General features: G+C 67.5%; 1 protein-coding gene across 2 annotated transcripts in view; it reads right to left on the minus strand.

Moving 5' to 3' along the window:
* The window catches only part of COL2A1 (collagen type II alpha 1 chain), a 60,899-nt gene that overhangs the window by 5,410 nt on the left and 35,781 nt on the right, over window positions 1-19,708 (minus strand). For both annotated transcript variants that reach the window (XM_089774790.1, XM_089774791.1), the window contains 21 exons: window positions 19,273-19,326; window positions 16,992-17,036; window positions 13,863-13,961; window positions 13,132-13,239; window positions 12,577-12,630; window positions 11,482-11,535; window positions 10,537-10,590; window positions 10,122-10,175; window positions 9,853-9,960; window positions 8,152-8,205; window positions 7,886-7,939; window positions 6,980-7,141; window positions 6,787-6,894; window positions 4,804-4,911; window positions 4,475-4,528; window positions 3,983-4,090; window positions 3,276-3,329; window positions 2,289-2,396; window positions 1,950-2,003; window positions 1,384-1,491; window positions 587-875 (listed from right to left, as the gene is read on the minus strand). In XM_089774790.1, the coding sequence (XP_089630916.1) occupies window positions 587-875; window positions 1,384-1,491; window positions 1,950-2,003; window positions 2,289-2,396; window positions 3,276-3,329; window positions 3,983-4,090; window positions 4,475-4,528; window positions 4,804-4,911; window positions 6,787-6,894; window positions 6,980-7,141; window positions 7,886-7,939; window positions 8,152-8,205; window positions 9,853-9,960; window positions 10,122-10,175; window positions 10,537-10,590; window positions 11,482-11,535; window positions 12,577-12,630; window positions 13,132-13,239; window positions 13,863-13,961; window positions 16,992-17,036; window positions 19,273-19,326 (1,891 nt within the window). The remainder of the gene's footprint in view (window positions 1-586; window positions 876-1,383; window positions 1,492-1,949; window positions 2,004-2,288; window positions 2,397-3,275; window positions 3,330-3,982; window positions 4,091-4,474; window positions 4,529-4,803; window positions 4,912-6,786; window positions 6,895-6,979; window positions 7,142-7,885; window positions 7,940-8,151; window positions 8,206-9,852; window positions 9,961-10,121; window positions 10,176-10,536; window positions 10,591-11,481; window positions 11,536-12,576; window positions 12,631-13,131; window positions 13,240-13,862; window positions 13,962-16,991; window positions 17,037-19,272; window positions 19,327-19,708) is intronic.

Genomic DNA, 19,708 nt, shown 5'->3' on the forward strand with positions numbered 1-19,708 from the left:
CAGAGGTTAGCGGCGCGGCGCGCTGGTGGGCGCAGGACTGGCGGGTGCTGTGTCGGGCGGGGGAGCGGAGGATGGGCTAGGTCAGGAATACGGGGCATGCACAGAGCTGTGTGTCGGAGGGGAGCCCAGGAATAGGACAGCAGGCAGGTGGCAGGTCAGTGTGAGGTGCACCAGCATTGGCAGGGGGGAATCCCAGGGCGGGAGCAGCGGGTGGGAGCTGGAGAGGAGCCGTGGGGCGGAGCGCCGGTGGAGGAGCAGGGGGGCACGCGAGCAGGTGCTGGAGAAGAGCCGTGGGGCAGAGCGCCAGCGGAGGAGCAGGGGGGCGCGCGGGCGGGCGCTGGAGAAGAGCCGTGGGGCAGGGCGCCGGCGGAGGAGCAGGGGGGCGCGCGGGCGGGTGCTGGAAAGGAGCCGTGGGGCGGAGCGCTGGTGGAGGAACAGGGGGGCGCGTGAGCAGGCGCTGGAGAGCAGCTGTGGGGCAGAGCGCCGGCGGAGGAGCAGGGGGGCGCGCGCGGACGGGCGCCGGGGTCGGCAGTGGAGCCATGCCCACGAGAAGCCGAGGCCTGGGAGAGCCGGGCCCACCACTCACCGCTCTTCCACTCGGGGTGGCAGAGCTGCAGGTCCCGGCAGGTCCGGGCCGGGTTCTTCCTGGAGCCCTCGGGGCTGCGGATGCTTTCGATCTGGCTGTTGAGGGATTTCAGCGTGGCGTCCACCTCGGCGTCGTGCTGCCGCAGGTCGCTGGCGGCCTCGTCCGCTCGCATGTAGCGCATGGGGTCAGGGCCTTTCTCCACCTGGCCCAGCCCGGCGAAGGCCGACATGTCGATGCCAGGGCCTGGGGGGCCGGGTGGTCCAGGGGGGCCAGGGTTTCCAGGGGGGCCCTGCAGCGGGAGGGGAAAGACAAGAGCTTCGTTTCGAACTCGGAGCCAAGCTCCTTGCTGCTGCGATTCCCTTTTGCACCCCCACTCACCAGACCCCCCCAAGCTGACTAACGGATTGACCGTCTCCTGCTGCTCCTCGGCCAGGAGATTTCACCGGGACAGCCAGCGCGAGGGAGTCGCGGGGGGCGGACTTGGGTGATAGAGCCACTGGGGAGCAGGGGAGGGTAACGGAGCCGCTGAGGGGAGAGACGGCGGGGGAAGAGCGTTGCGGGGGCAGGCGGGAGTGACTGCGGGAAAAGGCGGAAATAGAGCCGCCTGGGGTGCAGCGGGTGCTGGAGCCACTCGGGGCAGAACAGGCTGATCGACCTGCTCAGGGTGGATTGGGGAGATTGGAGCAGGCCCGGGATGATGGCGCCCAGGTGAGTAAGGCCCTGCCGCGGCTCCGCAGGACGGGCCACGCCGGTGGTGGCGCACGGGGCCGGCGGCTCTCGAGGGGCCCGGTACTTACAGCAGGTCCAGTTTCGCCACTACGGCCGCGAGGCCCGGGAGGACCAATGGGACCAGGCATGCCGTTAGAACCGTCTTTGCCAGAGGGGCCCACGGGGCCTGGGGGGCCCTAGGAGAGAGTCACAAGGAGGCGGTGAGAGCCAGGCCGTGCAAGGATCAAGTGCGCACTCAAAGGGCAGCCGGGCGAAGTCCTAACATAATGGACAGGGCACCCAGGCGACTCCCCCGCTCCCTCTGCCATGGCCACGGAGAACCCGACTGCATGGCTGGCAGAGACTGACCTCGGTGCACATGCTAAGGAGAATCTCCTCCAGCTGCCAGCGCTACGGGGACCATGACACACAGAACAGCAGAGGGCGTGTGTGTGTGCAAATCGCTTACACTGGAAGCACAAACGCCTTTGCCCAGCTTACGAAAGTCTCCCTTGAGTTTCCTGAGCTTGAGGCTGGATGGGACTAAAACCCGGGGTCCTGTGGATGGATCTTTCGCACTTTGCTCGGCTCGGCCGAGTGCGCGACTCCTCGCGCCCCCTGCGCTACCCTCCCGCGGGCCGGACACTGGACTTACCCTGGGGCCAGACGGGCCAGAAGGGCCGGTAGCTCCTTGATCTCCAGATGAACCCTAAGGGGGTGGAAACAGAACCACGGGGTCGTCTCTCAGCATCTGGGCAGCAGGGAGGGGGACCCCGGCCACACAGGGGGTCCCCAAGGCCGGGGGCCGAGGCATGAGCAGCCCAGTTCCACGCAAGGCCTGGCCAAGAGAGGCCCAAGGCCAGGGGCTGCGGCACGGCCACCATGGGGGCTGGTAAGTCCCATTCCAGGGGGTCCCGCTGAGCCCAGAGCCCCCCGCTCCCCTCCCCCGCGCGGCATGGCCTGGGCCGAGTCCCCTGCCGAGGTGCAAACTTACGGGAGGCCCAGGAAGACCCTGCAGCCCAGTGAAGCCGCGGTGACCCTTCAGCCCTCGCTCGCCGGCCTCGCCGGCCTCGCCCTTGTCCCCGCGCGGCCCCTGCGGCCCCTGGCGAGGAGAGAAGAGGGGTTTGCCGGGCGCAGGGTGTGGTCCAGCCCGGTGGGCTCGGCGAGGGCGCACAACACACGGCAGGGTGTGACCCGCTCTGGCACACAACACACGGCAGGGTGTGACCCGCTCTGGCACACACCACACTGCACACAACACACGGCAGGGAGTGACCCGCTCTGGCACACACCACACTGCACACAACACACGGCAGGGAGTGACCCGCTCTGGCACACACCACACTGCACACAACACACGGCAGGGTGTGACCCGCTCTGGCACACACCACACTGCACACAACACACGGCAGGGTGTGACCCGCTCTGGCACACACCACACTGCACACACCACACGGCAGGGTGTGACCCGCTCTGGCACACACCACACTGCACACAACACACGGCAGGGTGTGACCCGCTCTGGCACACACCACACTGCACACAACACACGGCAGGGAGTGACCCGCTCTGGCACACACCACACTGCACACAACACACGGCAGGGTGTGACCCGCTCTGGCACACACCACACTGCACACAACACACGGCAGGGAGTGACCCGCTCTGGCACACACCACACTGCACACAACACACGGCAGGGTGTGACCCGCTCTGGCACACACCACACTTCACACAACACACGGCAGGGTGTGACCCGCTCTGGCACACACCACACTGCACACAACACACGGCAGGGTGTGACCCGGCCCGGCAGGCCTGGCACACGGCGAGGGCACACACAAACACACCGCAGGGCGTCCCACGCAGCGGGCGCAGTGCCCGTCCAGCCCCGGTTCCCCAGCACCACGCCGGAACAGACCCCCCCGGGGAGCAGACGGGAGCCCCCGGACACGCTGGGGACCGGGCCGAGGGCACTTACCGGCATGCCGCGTGCGCCTGCAGGGCCGGAGGGGCCCATGGGGCCTTGAGCGCCCTGGAACAAGACACAGGCGGGTTAGACGAGCCACCCGCGCCGAGGGGCTGCCGCGGCTCCGGCCAAAGGGCTGAGCCCATTCCCGGCCTCCCGCACCAGAGCAGCCGGGCTGAGTCCTGCCCGACGCGCCCCGGGACTCCCCCAGAGGCCCTGAGGGAAACGCCCCGTCGGGCTCTCCCGGCCCGGGCTAGTGTGTCGGGTGGATTCCTCCCCGGTGCGTGTGTCCAGCGCCAGCTCCCAGCCGTGGCCTCGCTCAGCTGGGCCCGAGCCGGAGTCCAGTGTTCGCTCCCCGGACGGTACGTCTGGACTGACCGAGTCCCGCCTGGGCCGGGCCGACTAGCCGCACGAGTGGGCGGGGAAGTGGGACAGGCCGGCTGGGTCTCTGGGGCTGAAACCAGCCCCCGCCCGCCCCCGACCTCCATGCTCCCTCCTGACAGCAACGCCGGCCCACCGCTGCTCTCGGACATCGATACCTCGCCGGGGCACTGGCGGGAAGGGCTCCGAACACACGGCAGCGTCTCCGAGCGCTCAGCTCTCCGCCCGCACCGCGCTGGTTCCCTCCCCCACCCTGAATCCCGAACCCTCGGGTCGACTCTCAAACAGCCAGCGCCCTGCCCTCCCTGGGAGACGACTCGCCCCGGAGGGGCACTTACAGAATCTCCTCTGTCTCCCTGTTTGCCCGTTGGACCGACAGGGCCTGGGGAGCCAGGAGGGCCAGGAGCACCAGGGGAGCCGACAGCACCAGTCTCGCCACGATCGCCCTGCCAGGAGACAGACACGGCGGTTAGGGTCGGCCACGCTCCCGGCTGTGCACCAACGGACATCACCGCTCCCTCCCCCGGGGCATCTCTGGCCTGCGCTCTGCCGGGACGGAGCGGCCAAGCACCCAGGCCAGGATGGGACAGGAGCACGAAGCCCCCAGCGCTGCACGATGCGGCCTGGGGGGTCATTCAGCCACCGGCCAAGCGCAGACAGGAGCAAGCCGGGGTGCTAGGCATGGCCTCCATCTGACCCTGCGCCCGGCAGCCACACGGCACGGCCAGGCCGGAAGGGAACGAGCCACCGAGAGCAGCAGCCTCTGAGACCCCCAAACCCGGGACCCTGCGTCCGGAGAACGGAGATGAGTGCGGGGGCCCCCAGCTCACCTTCACGCCAGCGGACCCATCTCTGCCGGGGGGGCCGTCCGATCCGGGGGTGCCCTGGGAGGGAGGAGAGGAGGGGAGTTAGGCCTGGAGGTGGCAGACCCGGCAAAGGAGCTGGAGGAACAAAGCTTCCCGGGCGAGAACCAGAGAGGCCACGTTCCCGGCTCTCCCTGGCGGAGGCGGGTCTGGGTGACGCCAGGAATCGAGTCCGCACGCGCCGATCTCCAGCCACCGCCATGGGCACGGGCTGAGGCTGAGAGGAGGCGCCCACGGCCGACCCGCCTCCCCTCGTGTCCAGGCTGCTGGCCTGCCGCGTTGCGCTGGGTGCTCACCTCGCGCCCAGGTTCACCAGACGGCCCAGTCAGACCGGGGGGGCCCACGGGCCCAGGGGGGCCTCTGTCGCCGGCACCTCCGGGGGCTCCTTGTTTGCCAGGCTCACCCTGAAACGGAAAATCCCGGGGGCTGATTTCCACGCGGTACACGGGCCGCCTCTGCTCAGCCGCTCGCCCTGCGGGGTCCTGGGCGTTCCCCCGCCGAGCCCACCGCCTCGGGCCCGACTCGGCGAGAGAAACGTTCCCCTGCCCGCAGGGCTGGGTGCTGCAGCAGGGTCGCCGGGGGGAGCCGACGGCCGACATAACGGCTCCTTCCCGGGGAGGGTCTGACGGTTTGGTCGCCGCCTGGCGCGCGAAGGGCTCTGCGGGGGGCTGCTCGGAGCCAGGCCGGCAAGGCGGTTTCTGGACACCGCACGGGGCCTTTGGCCACAGGTTTGTTCATGAAAGTCGTCTGCTTTCGACTGCCAACGTTTGACATTTCCCGCCGAACGCCCAGCGCCCCACCCCCGCCAGAGATGGGTCAGGGCTGGCTCCGGCCTGGAAAACGCATTGTCAGCGGGGGAGCAACTGGCCTTCCCCGGCGCCTGGGCGGGCGACGGACTTTCACACAGGCCAGCCCCTGGGCTGTGCTAACCCCTCCAGGGCTTCTCAGCACCTCCCTCATCAGCCCCCGGGGGCGAGAGGACTGGGCGGTGCTGCAGTGACGTCAGCGGCACCGGGCCGGCAAGCGGGGTGCACGGTGCGGCTGCTCCGTGTCGCACGAGGCGCCAGGCGCTGGAGAATGGGGGCCTAGGACCGTAATGGTGACCCCCAGGCAGCTAAAAGCCGGGGAGCTTTGGAAGCACGTGAACAGAAGTCCCTCTGGGTCAGGCCAAAGGGCCCCATCTGCCAGCAGCGGCCAACGCCAGGAGCCCCAGAGGGAGGGAACAGAGCGGGGACTCATCACGCGCCCTTTGGCAAACCGAGGCTGGGCCCCAGCCCTGCCCAGCACTGCTGGGTCTGTCCTCCACGAAGCCACGGACACCTGTGCTGCAGCGCCAGGCCCAGGCATTGCTGAGCTCCCTGACGAACGCACACGGCCCTTCCAGTTACTCGCACGCCCCGCAATGGGACTAGTCGTGCAAATGTCGTGCTGTCCCTTTGCACGGGGTCAATTCCCTTCCGTGGCACGTGGTGTTTCAGCCGCTGTCGTCCCCAGGCCATAGCCCAGCCTGGAATCTCCATGATTTGCAAGGGGGTGGGGAAGCAGGGCAGAGTTAAGGACGTTTGTGGGACCTTAACGCTGAATTCCCTGCCTTAGCAGTGGTGAACTGTTTTAAACTACACTGTCCCAAAAAGGGTCCTTTGGTTCAAATTCCCTCTGATCTCCATGTGTCTGTCTTATCCCCCTCGTCCATGGGCTCTCGACTCGGGCGCCAGGAATGGCTCCAGGCGTTTCACGTTCAACCTCCCTGTCTCTCTGGCTAGACAGATGTCTGGCAGCATCCTCTGTGCTCACGAGGGCTCGGCCTCAGCCCGGGGCCCTGCAGAAGAGTCTTGCTGGAGGTTTCCAGGAAACACAGTGATGCTGAACTCCCGCTACCCCCCAGGCGGCAAAGCCCCGTCACAGAGAGCAGGCGAACGTCACCCAGGCTAGACGCCGGAGCGGGGGGCGTGTCTTAGGGTTAAGGCTGCGACCGTTTCACTGTCCTGGCTTCACCAGAACTGGCCCCAGCAGACCCGGCTCCCCCTTTTATTACGGCCTCCTGGGCCCTGATTGGTCCTGCCAGCAGCTGCTCATGCGAGGCCTCTCTAGGCAACCCCTGGAGGACTGGACTCGATGCTCCTCCCTTCCAACGTGACACCTTTTCAAGGCAGGTGCCCCAGGGCAGCGAGATAAGAGCCCAGGCCCCGGGTCTGCCCCAGCCCGCTCGCTGGCCGTGCAAGGCCCTTCAGCGCCGGGGCCCGGGGCCCGGGTTTGGCCTCCGGGGTAAAGCTACTTACGGATGGGCCGGGCAGCCCCGGGAAGCCTCTCTCGCCGCGCTGGCCGGGGAGACCGACGATCCCTCGCTGGCCTGCCAAGCCCTGAGGACCGGGCGGCCCGTCGGGCCCCTGGAAAACAGACCCGGGGTAAAACCCAGCAGCGGCTTCACGACTAACGTGCAGCCAAAGCCCGGCAACGGGCAGGTGAACTCACCGGCGGGCCGTCTTCCCCGGACTCTCCCTTCTCGCCAGGGGCCCCGGCAGGGCCTTGGAGCCCAGGGTCACCAGCACGGCCTGGAGGGCCCCCGTCACCACGAGCACCCTTGGGACCATCTTTACCAGAAGCACCTGGCGGGCCAGGCGGGCCGGGGTTACCCTAGAGGAGACGCACAAGGGCTGGTTGAGAACGGGGACGTTCCTCTACCCGGGCCCAGGCAATTCTCTCCCAATGCCTCACGGCCGAGCAGTTCGGTGCCAGGGGCCGTCCGGGCCCCCGAGACGCCGCCTGTGCCAACGACTCGCCGCAAGGCGCTCACTAGCCCCCCCGCCCCAGACCGACGGCCCCGTGGCACCTGGTTCCCTTAGACAAAGCTCAGTGGGTCGCCCCAGGGAGGGGGCAGACCCGCCAGGTCCCGGGAAAGGTGGGGGGGGACCCTGGGTGGAGGAGGCGGGGCCGGGCCGCCCAGACTATGCCCCGCCCCTCAGCACCGCCCAGACCGCACTGCCGGGAACCACGTGGGGATCTGCGGAGTCCCGGCCCCTGGACCGCTGGGCGCTGGAGGAGCTGCCCTCTTTGCTGCCTCCTGGTCCCAGCAGAAATTTGTTTGGGGGGAATCCGAGCTACGGAAAATGGGGCCAGGGCCGGAGCTCCCTGGCTCATCCGTAAGGAACGTGGGCAGCGCGTCTGGCTGGAGGCTCCGTTCTCTGGTCCCTCGGAGCCCCGGGCAGCGAGGACACGCCAGGAGCGCGAGGCAGCCGGCCTAGGGCCAGCTCCCCGGCCGTGGCCGGTGCCGGCTGCTCCGAGGACGGGGCAGGAAGCGCTGCGGAGGGACAAGCCCACGGGGGGGCTGGCCTGCCAGAGCCCAGAGAGCAGCCCTGCCGCGGACGCCGCTGAACGTACGTTAGGGCCGGGGGGGCCGACACGTCCTGCAGAGCCGGGGAATCCGGTGACTCCCTGCGTGAGGAGAGAAACGGGTGAGCAGAGCGGGCCGCGAGCGACGGGGGGTGCCCCCAGAGCCCAGGCTGGCACCAGCACAGCCTGGGCCCCTTCCCCTGGGCCCCTTCCAAGGAGGGGTGCCCTGCCCTCCGGCCAGCACGGCGCTGACGCTCCACGAGCAGCCCTGGCTCATCCCCCCCGGCCCCACGGAGCCCCTGCCCGGTACTTACCGGTGGTCCCTGTGCCCCTCGGGCTCCCTTGGGGCCAGTCACACCCGTGGGCCCCTGAGAAGGAGAGAGAAGCCGGTTACACCCGCAGGGGCCCCAGGAACTCGGCCGCTGGGCTGGGCAGCGGGACTGGTCCTTGGTGCCAATGGGCGGGGGTTTGTCTTACGGCGGCCAGCCCCCCCCGACCCTAATGTCCCCGCCTGCGGCTCTACGGGCCATGCCCCCTACAGGGCGCCCTTCCCCATGGGGCACTTCATGCAGGACATGCCCCGGGGCGGCAGGGAGGGACCCTGGCCCTGGCTTAGGGGGAGGGGGCCTTTTCCCGCCCGCCAAGCTCCTCGGGGGGGTGGCAAGGGAGCAGCTGCCCTGTCCCCGGGTGAGCGTCCGTGGCCGGGACCCCAGGAGGCGCTCGCCATGGAGCTGAAAGCAGCTGGCTCCCAGCTCAGGCCGCGGAGCCGACTCGGTCTCCCTGCACCTCCCCGCGGGGCAGCGCGGGCTTGGCCACCCCGGAAGGGCGCTGCCGCCGAGGGGCCATTGGCAGGAATCTGCCCCGCTCCTGGGCCGGCCCTGGGGGTTTGGTCCAAACCCCTCCCCCAGGAAAGGGCCAATCGGGGTGGGGGGGCGCTGGGCTCCCGCCCGCTGGGGTAAGTCAGCGCAGCCCCCGAAACGCCCAGGGCCTGCCCCGGTGTCACCGCCGGCCCGGGGTCCCCGAAATCCCTCCTGCACTGCGGGGGCTGGGCAGGGGCGAGGGGCTGGCGAGTCCTGCGCCCAGAGGGAGGGGCCGGACCCACACTCGCGCTTCTGGTCCAGAGCCCGGGTCTGCCCCACAGCAAATGGCCAGTGACCAGCAAAACCTGGGGCCTTTCTTGGGCTCCTATTCCCCAGGCCTGTTCCCCACTGGCCAGCCCCATCCCCTCCCCCCTTCCTCCCTGGCCAGCCCCATCCCCTCACCCCTTCCTCTCTGGCCAGCCCCATCCCCTCCCCCCTTCCTCCCTGGCCAGCCCCATCCCCTCCCCCCTTCCTCCCTGGCCAGCCCCATCCCCTCCCCCGTTCCTCTCTGGCCAGCCCCCTTGCTCCTCCCTGGCCAGCCCCATCCCCTCCCCCCTTCCTCCCTGGCCAGCCCCATCCCCTCCCCCCTTCCTCCCTGGCCAGCCCCCCTGCCCCTCCTCCCTGGCCAGCCCCATCCCCTCACCCCTTCCTCTCTGGCCAGTCCCATCCCCTCCCCCCTTCCTCTCTGGCCAGCCCCATCCCCTCCCCCGTTCCTCTCTGGCCAGCCCCCTTGCTCCTCCCTGGCCAGCCCCATCCCCTCCCCCCTTCCTCCCTGGCCAGCCCCATCCCCTCCCCCCTTCCTCTCTGGCCAGCCCCATCCCCTCCCCCTTCCTCTCTGGCCAGCCCCATCCCCTCCCCCCTTCCTCCCTGGCCAGCCCCCTTGCTCCTCCCTGGCCAGCCCCATCCCCTCACCCCTTCCTCTCTGGCCAGTCCCATCCCCTCCCCCCTTCCTCTCTGGCCAGCCCCCTTGTTCCTCCCTGGCCAGTCCCATCCCCTCCCCCGTTCCTCTCTGGCCAGCTCCCCCCCCCCACTTCCTCTCTGGCCAGCTCCCCCCCACTTCCTCTCTGGCCAGCTCCCCCCCACTTCCTCTCTGGCCAGTCCCCCCTCCAGGCTGCTTTCCCAGCAGGGGGGGGATCGGGACGTTGCTTTACCCACCTGTGGGCCAGGCGCGCCGGAAGGTCCCTGTGGACCTGGGGCCCCAGCGTCTCCCTTCTGGCCGGATTCTCCCTGTTCGCCTTTCGTGCCGGGCTGGCCGTCAGCGCCCTGCGTCGGAGAAGAGCGAAAGCAGCCGGGTGAGCGGTGACCCGGGAGCCAGGTGCCCAGGGCGGGGCACATGGCCCCCTCGTCTCTTCAGGAACATGCACGTCGGGGGGGGGGGGGGTTGGGAACCCGGAGCACGAAGCTCCGCAACCGCAGCTACTCACGGGAGGTCCAGCAAATCCAGCAGGGCCCGGGGCACCTGGCTCCCCACGATCGCCCTGGAACACACGGCTGGGTGAGACGGGGGCGCACGCAGGAACCACCCCGCCTGGGCCACACGCTCCATGGGCCTGCGCTCGTCCAATTCAGGACCCCCCGCGCCTCCCCCAGCTCCCTGGGACCCCTCCCCCACTTGGGGTGCGCCTGACTCTGAAGGGCCCCCCCAGCCTCGCTCCGGGAGCGGGGCGCTGGCTGTGATCCCCACCTCTCCGCAGCGGGGCAGCTGGCCAACTCCCCTGGGGGGTGTCCGGCTTGAGGGGGGCACAGGGCTGGGTCTTAACGAGCCAAGGCCGGAGCCCTCGGTCGCTGCGATCCAGCCTGGACCCTCCGCTCCCGCTCACCTTCGGGCATCACACTTACCGGGGCGCCGCGGGTGCCGGCAGCACCAGATGGGCCGGGGGGACCCAACTCGCCCTAGGCAGGAAGAAAGAGGGAAGAGCTGGAGGCTGCGGCTGGCCAGGCTGTGGAGCGCCCGGGACTCGCTCCAGCCTCGTCCGGCCGCCCCGGGGTGCTCCGAGCCTGCGTCTGGCCACAGTGCCCCGGGGGATTTCTGAGCAGTGGCCGTTGCCAGCCGCTAGGCACCGGGGGGACCGGGGGGCAGCGGCTCCTCCCAGCTCCCGTGGCGCAGAAAGCGGAGTGCAGCCCTCGCTAGCGTCCTGCGCGGCCCCCGCACGTGGGGCAGGGCCGGGTGAGGTCCCAGCCGACAAGGCCTGGCTGCGGGGAGGGTGTGACTGTCCTGCCCCTTCCCCAGGGAGGAGGGGACAACGCTCCCGCCCACCGTCACCCCCACAAGGGGGGCAAACCCCTCCCTGCAAACGAACGGGGCACCCCCGCCTGCACCCTCCGCTCCGCCACCCAAACTCTGCAGCGCTGGTGCTGCCTCCTCCCGCTAGACCCCAGCGTGCACCCGGCGCCCCAGCACTGAGCCCTTCCCCCTGCCAGCACCTCACCTCTGTCCGCCGTCCAGCCCTCGAAGCCACGCCCAGGTTTCAAGCTCCACCCACAGTCTCAAGCCCCTCCCCCAGCTCCAAGACCCACCTCCCCCAGCCCACTCCGGCTTTCCCAGGTGACTCGCTCCCCCATATCCCTCCCACATTCGAGTGTCTGGACTCCTCCCCCACCCCCAGCACGCAGCCCCCCCTTGCATTGGCTCAGCTTATGGCCTGACGCCCCGCCCACATGCCAAGGCCCCTCCCACAACCCAGCTGACCTTCCCAGCTGGGGCATCTGCCTGCCCTGGAGTGTGAGCAACGCCGAGCCCCCCCGCTCCCAGCCAGGCGTCACGCAGGGCTCCTGGGTTCTTACCTTCTCGCCGTTGGGGCCAGCAGGGCCAGGGGGGCCAATGGGACCTGTCAGACCCTAGGAAGAGGGAGAGGAGGGTGAGCAGGTGGCCGTGAGAAGCAGCTGCTGGTTGTGTGAGCGGGAGCCTGGGGGTGGGTTAGGATCCGAGCCGGGACTCAGAGCTCCCGGGGCACAGGGCGCCGTGTCCCAAAGCCCTAGGGATCGGTCTGAAACCCTCCACCTGCTACAGCCGGACTGCCTCCCAGCTACAGCCTGACATTTCCACTGCAACAGCCCTCTGCCCGCTATACTGCTGCAACCACTAGTACAGTCAGACTGTTGCAACCTTCTGCCGGCTATGCCGCTACAGCCCTCTGCCAGCTATGCTGCTACAGCCAGACTGCTACAGCCCTCTGCCTGCCTGCTATGCTGCTACAGCCAGATTGCTACAGCCCTCTGCCTGCTATGCTGCTACAACCACTGGTACAGTCAGACTGCTACAACCTTCTGCCAGCTACACTGCTACAGCCAGACTGCTACAGCCCTCTGCCAGCCATGCTGCTACAATCAGACTGCTACAGTCAGACTGCTACAGCCCTCTGCCTGCTATGCTGCTACAGCCAGATTGCTACAGCCCTCTGCCCGCTATACTGCTGCAACCACTAGTACAGTCAGACTGCTACAACCTTCTGCCAGCTACACTGCTACAGCCCTCTGCCAGCCATGCTGCTACAATCAGACTGCTACAGTCAGACTGCTATGACCTTCTGCCAGCTACGCTACTACAGCCAGACTGCTATCACCCTCTGCCGGCTACGCTGCTACAGCCAGACTGCTACGGCTTTCTCATTGCTAATCAGCGCTTGGCCTGTAAGCTCCCTGCAACAGCCCTGCCTGAAGGCTACAGCTCTTTGACAGTTGTTGCACTGCACTGATCCGATGCCTGACCAAGACAGCTCGTCCCCTGATGCTTGTAGTGCTCTGCGGGTCTCCACCTAGTTGTAGTTTCCACCCTGCAGCGTCTCTCCCCGGGGCCCCCTGCTCCTGTAGCAGGCCAGGCAGGCGGCCGGGCTATTGCACGTTAACTCAGTCCCCGCGACCGCTTTCCGCTCTACTCACTCTTCCGCCGTCCTTGCCGGGAGCTCCCTCCGGGCCTTTCTCACCGATGTCGCCCTGGGGGAGGAGGTCAGAGACGTTAGTCCCCAGCCAGCCGGGTGGCTGACCCATCGCAGGGCAATGGTGGCCTGTGAGCCCCGCCCCCATCGCGCCCCGGAGCAGGCAGCAAAGATCCCAGAATCCAGGGCGAGACCCAGCGGCGGCTTGCACGGCTTGATTGGCAGCTGCTGTGGGGACCTCAGATCCTCCTCTTCCCGTGTGTCACAGCCCCCAGAGACCCAGGTCCCTGCCCGGCCGGGGATGGCAGAGGGATCCCGCAGCCGATCTCGTGTCCTCCGGCCTGTGGGCTGAGCTCTCTGCATGGTCGACGTCCTGGAGGCAGATCCAGTCCGTGCTGTGCGGGTCCCCCCCTGCCAATCCCCCTGCCGCTCCCTGGAGCCATGGGCCAGCTCCCCGTGTCTACGGAGCCCGCGATGGCCTCCCTGGCTCTCGCCCGCCGGGCCCAGCCCCGCCTTGGTGCCCTGTGCAACGCCTGACCCCGTGGAAGGCGCCACTCACCCGGTCTCCCTTGGGTCCGCCGATGCCAGCTGCTCCCCTCTCGCCCGGCATCCCCTGCAGACCGGGGGGACCTTGGGCCCCGTTGGGGCCGGCCGGACCAGTCGCACCCTAGAGCGGAGAAGCACAACTCTGTCACCGCGCGGCCCAGTGTGTCCAGACGTGGAGGGAGCTGCTGTCCCCCATCGCTCGGCTGGGGGGCGAGCACGGTGATTCTCCACGTCTCACGCCGGGACCCTCTGGCTCTCGCGGGACGCCCTCCCCGCCAGCGACGCGGGAAAGGCCGGGGGTCACAACGCCGACTCCCTGTGGAATTCCAGCGGCCGAGCCGGGGCCTTTCCCTCCGGCTGGGCTGGGGAAGAGCCAGACCCACCTGCGGCTGTAAGCGCAGCCAGAGGGAGGGCTGGGTGGGGAGAGCCGCCTGGGGGCGGAGGCTGGCCCAGCAAGTGAGCGAGGCCGGGTGAGTCCCAGGCAAACCGCGGGGGCACGTTCCCACAAAGGGCAGGTCGGCTGCCTCAGGGTCCGTCCCTTTGGGGCCTTTTCACACACGATGCCCACAAGGCCTGCAGCTGCTGAGTCACTTTTCCTGGCCCCTCTCAGGGTCGGACTCACAGAGGATGCCAGCCGGGGACAGTGGGAAGCCGGAGCCAAGGACCAGCTCTCCCAGCGGGAGGCAGCAGCAGGTGCCGAAAGCTTCACGGTGACCCAGCCGCGGGTGACACACGGGGACCTACCTTGGGTCCGTCGGTACCAGGCGTCCCGGGTAGCCCTCGAGGGCCCTGCAGACCTTGAGACCCCGCAGAGCCACGTTCACCTGGGAAGCCACGTTCGCCCTGGCGGGGAAAGAGACACCATCAGGGAGACGTCACAGCTGGGGCCTGGCCGGGGCGGTTTGATCACATGGTGCATCCTGGTATCGTGCCCCATTGCGACAGGGTGGCTCGGGGCTGTAGCGGGCGGCTGCCACATCCCACCCCAGAGGTGGCTGCACATCAGCACCGGGTGCATGTTCTCTAGCAGCTGCCCATTAGACACCCTGCGATCACCTGGAAGGTGCTGTAGAAATAATGGGGGTTCAACAGGGCGCCCACAGGTAATACACCTAGTAACAGCCATGCAGTGTCCAGCGCAGTGCAGGGCCGTCACTAGTGCATCTGGGCACTACCGTAATACACCTAGTAACAGCCGTGCAGTGTCCAGCGCAGTGCAGGGCCGTCACTAGTGCATCTGGGCACTACCGTAATACACCTAGTAACAGCCATGCAGTGTCCAGCGCAGTGCAGGGCCGTCACTAGTGCATCTGGACACTACCGTAATACACCTAGTAACAGCCGTGCAGTGTCCAGCGCAGTGCAGGGCCGTCACTAGTGCATCTGGGCACTACCGTAATACACCTAGTAACAGACGTGCAGTGTCCAGCGCAGTGCAGGGCCGTCACTAGTGCATCTGGGCACTACCGTAATACACCTAGTAACAGACGTGCAGTGTCCAGCGCAGTGCAGGGCCGTCACTAGTGCATCTGGGCACTACCGTAATACACCTAGTAACAGACGTGCGGTGTCCAGCGCAGTGCAGGGCCGTCACTAGTGCATCTGGGCACTACTGTAATACACCTAGTAACAGCCATGCGGTGTCCAGCGCAGTGCAGGGCCGTCACTAGTGCATCTGGACACTACCGTAATACACCTAGTAACAGCCATGCGGTGTCCAGCGCAGTGCAGGGCCGTCACTAGTGCATCTGGACACTACCGTAATACACCTAGTAACAGCCATGCGGTGTCCAGAGCAGTGCAGGGCCGTCACTAGTGCATCTGGACACTACCGTAATACACCTAGTAACAGCCATGCGGTGTCCAGAGCAGTGCAGGGCCGTCACTAGTGCATCTGGACACTACCGTAATACACCTAGTAACAGCCATGCGGTGTCCAGCGCAGTGCAGGGCCGTCACTAGTGCATCTGGACACTACTGTAATACACCTAGTAACAGCCATGCGGTGTCCAGCGCAGTGCAGGGCCGTCACTAGTGCATCTGGACACTACCGTAATACACCTAGTAACAGCCATGCGGTGTCCAGAGCAGTGCAGGGCCGTCACTAGTGCATCTGGACACTACCGTAATACACCTAGTAACAGCCATGCGGTGTCCAGAGCAGTGCAGGGCCGTCACTAGTGCATCTGGACACTACCGTAATACACCTAGTAACAGCCATGCGGTGTCCAGAGCAGTGCAGGGCCGTCACTAGTGCATCTGGACACTACCGTAATACACCTAGTAACAGCCATGCGGTGTCCAGCGCAGTGCAGGGCCGTCACTAGTGCATCTGGACACTACTGTAATACACCTAGTAACAGCCATGCAGTGTCCAGCGCAGTGCAGGGCCGTCACTAGTGCATCTGGACACTACCGTAATACACCTAGTAACAGCCGTGCAGTGTCCAGCGCAGTGCAGGGCCGTCACTAGTGCATCTGGACACTACCGTAATACACCTAGTAACAGCCATGCGGTGTCCAGCGCAGTGCAGGGCCGTCACTAGTGCATCTGGACACTACCGTAATACACCTAGTAACAGCCGTGCAGTGTCCAGCGCAGTGCAGGGCCGTCACTAGTGCATCTGGACACTACCGTAATACACCTAGTAACAGCCGTGCAGTGTCCAGCGCAGTGCAGGGCCGTCACTAGTGCATCTGGGCACTACCGTAATACACCTAGTAACAGCCATGCAGTGTCCAGCGCAGTGCAGGGCCGTCACTAGTGCATCTGGACACCACCGTAATACACCTAGTAACAGCCGTGCAGTGTCCAGCGCAGTGCAGGGCCGTCACTAGTGCATCTGGGCACCACCGTAATACACCTAGTAACAGACGTGCAGTGTCCAGCGCAGTGCAGGGCCGTCACTAGTGCATCTGGGCACTACCGTAATACACCTAGTAACAGACGTGCAGTGTCCAGCGCAGTGCAGGGCCGTCACTAGTGCATCTGGGCACTACCGTAATACACCTAGTAACAGACGTGCAGTGTCCAGCGCAGTGCAGGGCCGTCACTAGTGCATCTGGGCACTACTGTAATACACCTAGTAACAGACGTGCAGTGTCCAGCGCAGTGCAGGGCCGTCACTAGTGCATCTGGACACTACTGTAATACACCTAGTAACAGACGTGCAGTGTCCAGCGCAGTGCAGGGCCGTCACTAGTGCATCTGGACACTACTGTAATACACCTAGTAACAGACGTGCAGTGTCCAGCGCAGTGCAGGGCCGTCACTAGTGCATCTGGGCACCACCGTAATACACCTAGTAGCAGACGTGCAGTGTCCAGCGCAGTGCAGGGCCGTCACTAGTGCATCTGGACACTACTGTAATACACCTAGTAACAGACGTGCAGTGTCCAGCGCAGTGCAGGGCCGTCACTAGTGCATCTGGGCACCACCGTAATACACCTAGTAACAGACGTGCAGTGTCCAGCGCAGTGCAGGGCCGTCACTAGTGCATCTGGGCACCACCGTAATACACCTAGTAACAGACGTGCAGCGTCCAGTGCAGTGCAGAGCTGTCACCAGTGCGCCTATGCACTACCGTAATACACCTAGTAACTAATAGCGCCTTGTCCCACGACTGGGGTTCCCAAGCGATACCGTAATACACATAAGAAGTAGCAATAATAATGTACAGCACCTAGCACAACAGTGTCCCGATTCATGACCGGGGTTCTCTGGCATTACCGTAATATATCTAATAAATACCACACAGCACCTCGCGCCGGGACTCCGGGCCCATGACAGGTGCCTTGGTGCTGCCTAACAAACAACAATAACCCAGCTGCCGAGCTGTCCGCTCAGCGCCCCGGAGCATGATGGGTACTTACCCTGGGACCCACGAGTCCTGGGGTGCCAGCTTCACCGGGGACGCCCTACAGAGGCAAGACGGGGGACAAGGCGGTTAGACTCCAACAGGGAAACTCGTGGACAAGAGAGCGACTGGCAAGGGCCCGCCCTGTGTGCCCTGGGGGGGGGGGCCGCCCTGTGTGCCCTGGAGGGGGGGGGCGCCCTGTGTGCCCTGGGGGGGGGGCTGCCCTGTGTGCCCGGGGGGGGGCCGCCCTGTGTGCCCTGGAGGGGGGGGGCCCTGTGTGCCCTGGAGGGGGGAGCCGCCCTGTGTGCCCTGGGGGGGGGGGCGCCCTGTGTGCCCTGGAGGGGGGCCGCCCTGTGTGCCCTGGAGGGGGGGGCCGCCCTGTGTGCCCTGTGTGCCCTGGGGGGGGGGCTGCCCTGTGTGCCCTGGAGGGGGGGGCTGCCCTGTGTGCCCTAGAGGGGGGGCGCCCTGTGTGCCCTGGAGGGGGGAGCCGCCCTGTGTGCCCTGGAGGGAGGGGGGGGGGCTGCCCTGTGTGCCCTGGAGGGGGGGGCTGCCCTGTGTGCCCTGGGGGGGGGGCGCCCTGTGTGCCCTGGAGGGGGGGGCTGCCCTGTGTGCCCTGGAGGGGGGGGGCGCCCTGTGTGCCCTGGAGGGGGGGGCTGCCCTGTGTGTGGGGGGGGGCGCCCTGTGTGCCCTGGAGGGGGGGGCTGCCCTGTGTGCCCTGGAGGGGGGGGCTGCCCTCTGTGCCCTGGACGGGGGGGGGGGTCGCCCTGTGTGCCCTGGAGGGGGGGGCCGCCCTGTGTGCCCTGGACGGGGGGGGGGTCGCCCTGTGTGCCCTGGACGGGGGGGGGGGTCGCCCTGTGTGCCCTGGAGGGGGGGGGGGCGCTGGCTGTCATTTCACTCTGCCTGGGAGGACCATGCAAATCCGTGGCAACGTGCCTTGCTTCCCGCTGCAGGCGGAACCTCTCTAGTCCGGCCCCCTCGGGACCTGGGCAAGGATTTGCCGGCCCACGGGAGGTCGACGTTGCCGACCCTGCCCCGTCGCTGGGCTCCGAGCGGGCCCTTGGGCAAACCAGCGCTAAAGAACAGCCCAGGCCCGGGGGCTGCCAGCAGGGGGCGCTCTCTGGGTCCGGGGAAACGTGCCCCCCAGGCCGGGGACACCGGCTCACTCCAACCCTGCCGGAGGGTGGATGTTGCCGGGCCGGACTAGTGGGGCCCAACTGGTCGGAGCTGTGGGGCGGAGTGAGGGGCCCGCCTGGGTCTGGCGCATGGCGAACGCTGTCTCGCTCCAAGGGGGCCCCTCGCCTGGGATGGCTGGGGGGGGGGCATGTCGGGACCCCCCCCGGCCGAGTCTGACAGAGCCCCGATTTCAGTGACCATCAGGCTCCTTCACTGACTCGGGTTTTAACCCACGTGGTGGCTTGAGCTGATGCTGACACTGGGCTAAGCCCTGGGGGCCCCTCTGCAGAAGGGGCTCACGTGCGGAGCGACCCCCCTGGGGTGCAGGGCTCAGGGGAGCAGGCCAGGGTCGGGGTGAAGCAGAGCAACCCCCTTGGGGGGTATAGGGCTCGGGGGGAGCAGTGGGGAGCAGGCCAGGGTCGGGGTGAAGCAGAGCGACCCCCTTGGGGGGTGTAGGGCTCGGGGGGAGCAGTGGGGAGCAGGCCAGGGTCGGGGTGAAGCAGAGCGACCCCCTTGGGGGGTGTAGGGCTCGGGGGGAGCAGGGGGGAGCAGTGGGGAGCAGGCCAGGGTCGGGGTGAAGCAGAGCGACCCCCTTGGGGGGTGTAGGGCTCGGGGGGAGCAGTGGGGAGCAGGCCAGGGTCGGGGTGAAGCAGAGCGACCCCCTTGGGGGGTGTAGGGCTCGGGGGGAGCAGGGGGGAGCAGTGGGGAGCAGGCCAGGGTCGGGGTGAAGCAGAGCGACCCCCTTGGGGGGTGTAGGGCTCGGGGGAGCAGTGGGGAGCAGGCCAGGGTCGGGGTGAAGCAGAGCGACCCCCTTGGGGGGTGTAGGGCTCGGGGGGAGCAGGCCAGGGTCGGGGTGAAGCAGAGCGACCCCCTTGGGGGGTGTAGGGCTCGGGGGGAGCAGTGGGGAGCAGGCCAGGGTCGGGGTGAAGCAGAGCGACCCCCTTGGGGGGTGTAGGGCTCGGGGGGAGCAGTGGGGAGCAGGCCAGGGTCGGGGTGAAGCAGAGCGACCCCCTTGGGGGGTGTAGGGCTCGGGGGGAGCAGGCTGGGGACGGGGGGCTCTACCTCCCGCCGGCATGGCCTGCAGCGAGGTGCTAAGGGGGCCGTGGGCCGGGGTGTGAACTCACCTGGTCTCCTGGCTTGCCACCTTCGCCCGGAGGGCCTGGGGGGCCGGGGAGACCCTGGAAGGAAGCAGCGCCAAGGTGAGCAAGGGGCAGAGGTCTCTCCTGCCCGCCCTGCATGGCAGACCTGGTCCCCATGTTTCAGAGCCAGCCCACGCTGCCTTGGGGTCTCAGCTGCGCCAGCGCGTCCACGCGGCACGCCCAGCCCAGCTGTGTCCACGCCCAGCCCAGCTGTGTCCACGCGGCACGCCCAGCCCAGCTGTGTCCACGTGGCACGCCCAGCCCAGCTGTGTCCACGCCCAGCCCAGCTGTGTCCACGTGGCACGCCCAGGCCAGCTGTGTCCACGCGGCACGCCCAGCCCAGCTGTGTCCACGTGGCACGCCCAGGCCAGCTGTGTCCACGCGGCACGCCCAGCCCAGCTGTGTCCACGCGGCACGCCCA

This window comes from Pelodiscus sinensis, chromosome 31 (assembly GCF_052426305.1).
Source record: "Pelodiscus sinensis isolate ZL-2025 chromosome 31, ASM5242630v1, whole genome shotgun sequence".
NCBI classification, from domain to species: Eukaryota; Metazoa; Chordata; order Testudines; family Trionychidae; genus Pelodiscus; species Pelodiscus sinensis.